Source organism: Barbatula barbatula (genome assembly GCF_947034865.1).
Source record: "Barbatula barbatula genome assembly, chromosome: 22".
NCBI lineage: Eukaryota > Metazoa > Chordata > Actinopteri > Cypriniformes > Nemacheilidae > Barbatula > Barbatula barbatula.
Genome location: NC_136785.1, coordinates 14,035,751 through 14,038,049, shown reverse-complemented (window position 1 = coordinate 14,038,049; position 2,299 = coordinate 14,035,751). Strand labels below are relative to the sequence as shown.

Below are 2,299 nucleotides of genomic sequence, written 5' to 3'. Positions count from 1 at the left end.
GGCGTTCTGTCTAGTTTTTTCATTTAGTTGCACTCTAGCCCAAGCCCTCCTGATCGGTGAACTCTCAATAAAAAGTTTTGTGCCTGATTCCCCGACTCCTTTCCGGACAGTATTGAGTAAGATTAAGGGACGTATAATAAAGTAATGCAGAAGTAAATGCATTATATGTGTTTTATACTTTAAAAGAAACAGCCAATATCCATGCTGATAAGCAGATAGCTGACTTGGACCCTATTCTTAAATGTTCCTAAATGACAACAGAAATATCGCACTATGTAGATTAAATATGAATCAAGATTCATTTGAGGTTTTTTATTAGTAAACATGATTCAAAGACAAAAAGTTGAGTTCGACCTATGCCAACTTTCAAGGGCCAAAAGTGTGAATCTGAAGAGATTTATGTTCTTTTTCACTCAGATTTAGTGCAAAAACACGAAATTGGCATTGTTACAATGAAAAACACACAAGCACAAAACATATTTAAGAATGGAAAAATTTATTTTCCATATTTTCTTTAGTAACATGATGTAATGTTACACAGAATTTGTTATAAGGATGATATATAAAAATCATAGATCATTCGTAGATTAACACAGCAAAGCTCATTTTGGTACATATTGAATCCTTTTTTGGACACATTTTATGAGATCCTCTAGGAATTCGTACAGTAGTATTTCAACATTGTCAGCAGCCTTACAGGTTTTCTGCAAGACAGTAAAAAGAAGTAAACGTTATTTTTACTGATTATAGATAGAAGGGAAGTATGGCCAGAAATGTTCATTCCAGTATTCAACTTACCTCATGCCTCTTATTAAAAGAGTTTAAGTTCCTTATTATCTTCTTGTCTGTACGGAAAGGTTCAAACATGGGCCCAGATAGCCCAGAGACCTTATCTGTCAGTTCCGCTTGGGCCAGGCAGAAAAACTCATTCTGTATAAATAATAAAATCAGAAGAGCAGGATTAAATCATATTTTTATAACAGCTCTTGAGAAGAGAGAATAAATACACTCTCATACATTAAAGCAAGAGTCATTTGAATATAAGTTGACAATAATCACTATGGGATAATATTAAACACATATTAAATACACAACAATGTTAATAGTTTTTGTGCATCAAAATATTTTTTTTAGGTGGCAATACCATTTAACAATTTATAACAGGCTATGGCAGGTATCCATCGTGATAACTTGCCGCACAATTGTCACAGTGTGTATACAATCCATTTTTGTCTTGGGCAGTAAACAAGATTTAAAGATACAAAAAAATACCACAAATTCAATGTAACCCTGCAAACATTCACTGGAGCCAAAAGTGTAACAACAAGCATCGGTCTACATCCAAAACCTCACATTTAAATCAACGGATTATTTTCTGATCACATGCAAAACTCAAATAAAATGAGTGTAAAGGAAATCCTACAAACATTTGTCAAAACAAACGTTTCATGTGTAGATTCTCACCGTGCAGCTCCGATGGTCTTTCACTTTCAGATCCCTGAGAAAAATGTCCTCCTATAAAAAACAACAGTTGAAATGAGATTTGGAAAAAAATATACAATCAGGTCTTGAAAGTTGTTATTATCATGTGGAAAAGTACAAATTTACATTCGGGAGATCTTTTATGGTATCGTTCAATGCATCAAAAAGACCCCTTAACAAAATCTTGTCAGTGTCGTCTGGAGGAGCAGCTGAGACAAACACAGCCGCGAATGCCAGCAGTATCATAGTCTTCGTCATCATGTTTGTCTGCTTCAACAGATTGACTTGATTTGGGCTTTTCAAATGCCGAAAGTGAATATGACAAATTCTGATGTGTATATAACATCTCAAGAAGTGAGACCTGCCTATGTGACTTCCGTTGTGCACTGTAAGCAATTTAAACTCATTGGTTGATACGGTGCACTTGATGGATATCTTGCTAAATTCTGGTCGATAACTTGTGTTGTTTTTGCTGACGAGAGGAATAGAGCTGATTTTGGATCTGTGGTCAGTGTGCAACCACAAGTGATTGGTTGTGCAAACTCTTAATGATGAATACTGATAACATTTGCAGCAAATGTCTTTTAAACAGCAATAAGAGTTGATGGAATGTTTGCAAGAGTTGATAGAAATGTCTGACTAATACCAGAATGAAATAGCTGATATATATCTTGAAATATACTTGAATAACACTGATAAATTATTTTTTACAACTGTCATATGCTTGAGTCACGTCCAGTTGTTTGAGGTGGTGGTATCGCAACAATCTTTAGAGACTTTCTTACATAAATTTGAATCATGTGAAGTACTTGCGTTG

The 2,299-nt window shown here is 34.6% G+C and overlaps 1 protein-coding gene across 1 annotated transcript; it reads right to left on the bottom strand.

The window, feature by feature from the left end:
• Window positions 1-299: 299 nt before the first annotated feature.
• On the bottom strand, window positions 300-1,817 carry LOC306911470 (uncharacterized protein). The gene is made up of 4 exons (XM_079486844.1): window positions 1,609-1,817; window positions 1,465-1,515; window positions 799-930; window positions 300-704 (listed from the first exon to the last, which is right to left on the bottom strand). Exons 1-4 carry the CDS (start codon window positions 1,741-1,743, stop codon window positions 603-605), a joined length of 420 nt encoding a protein of 139 aa, XP_079342970.1. The 5' UTR covers window positions 1,744-1,817; the 3' UTR covers window positions 300-602.
• Window positions 1,818-2,299: the final 482 nt, after the last annotated feature.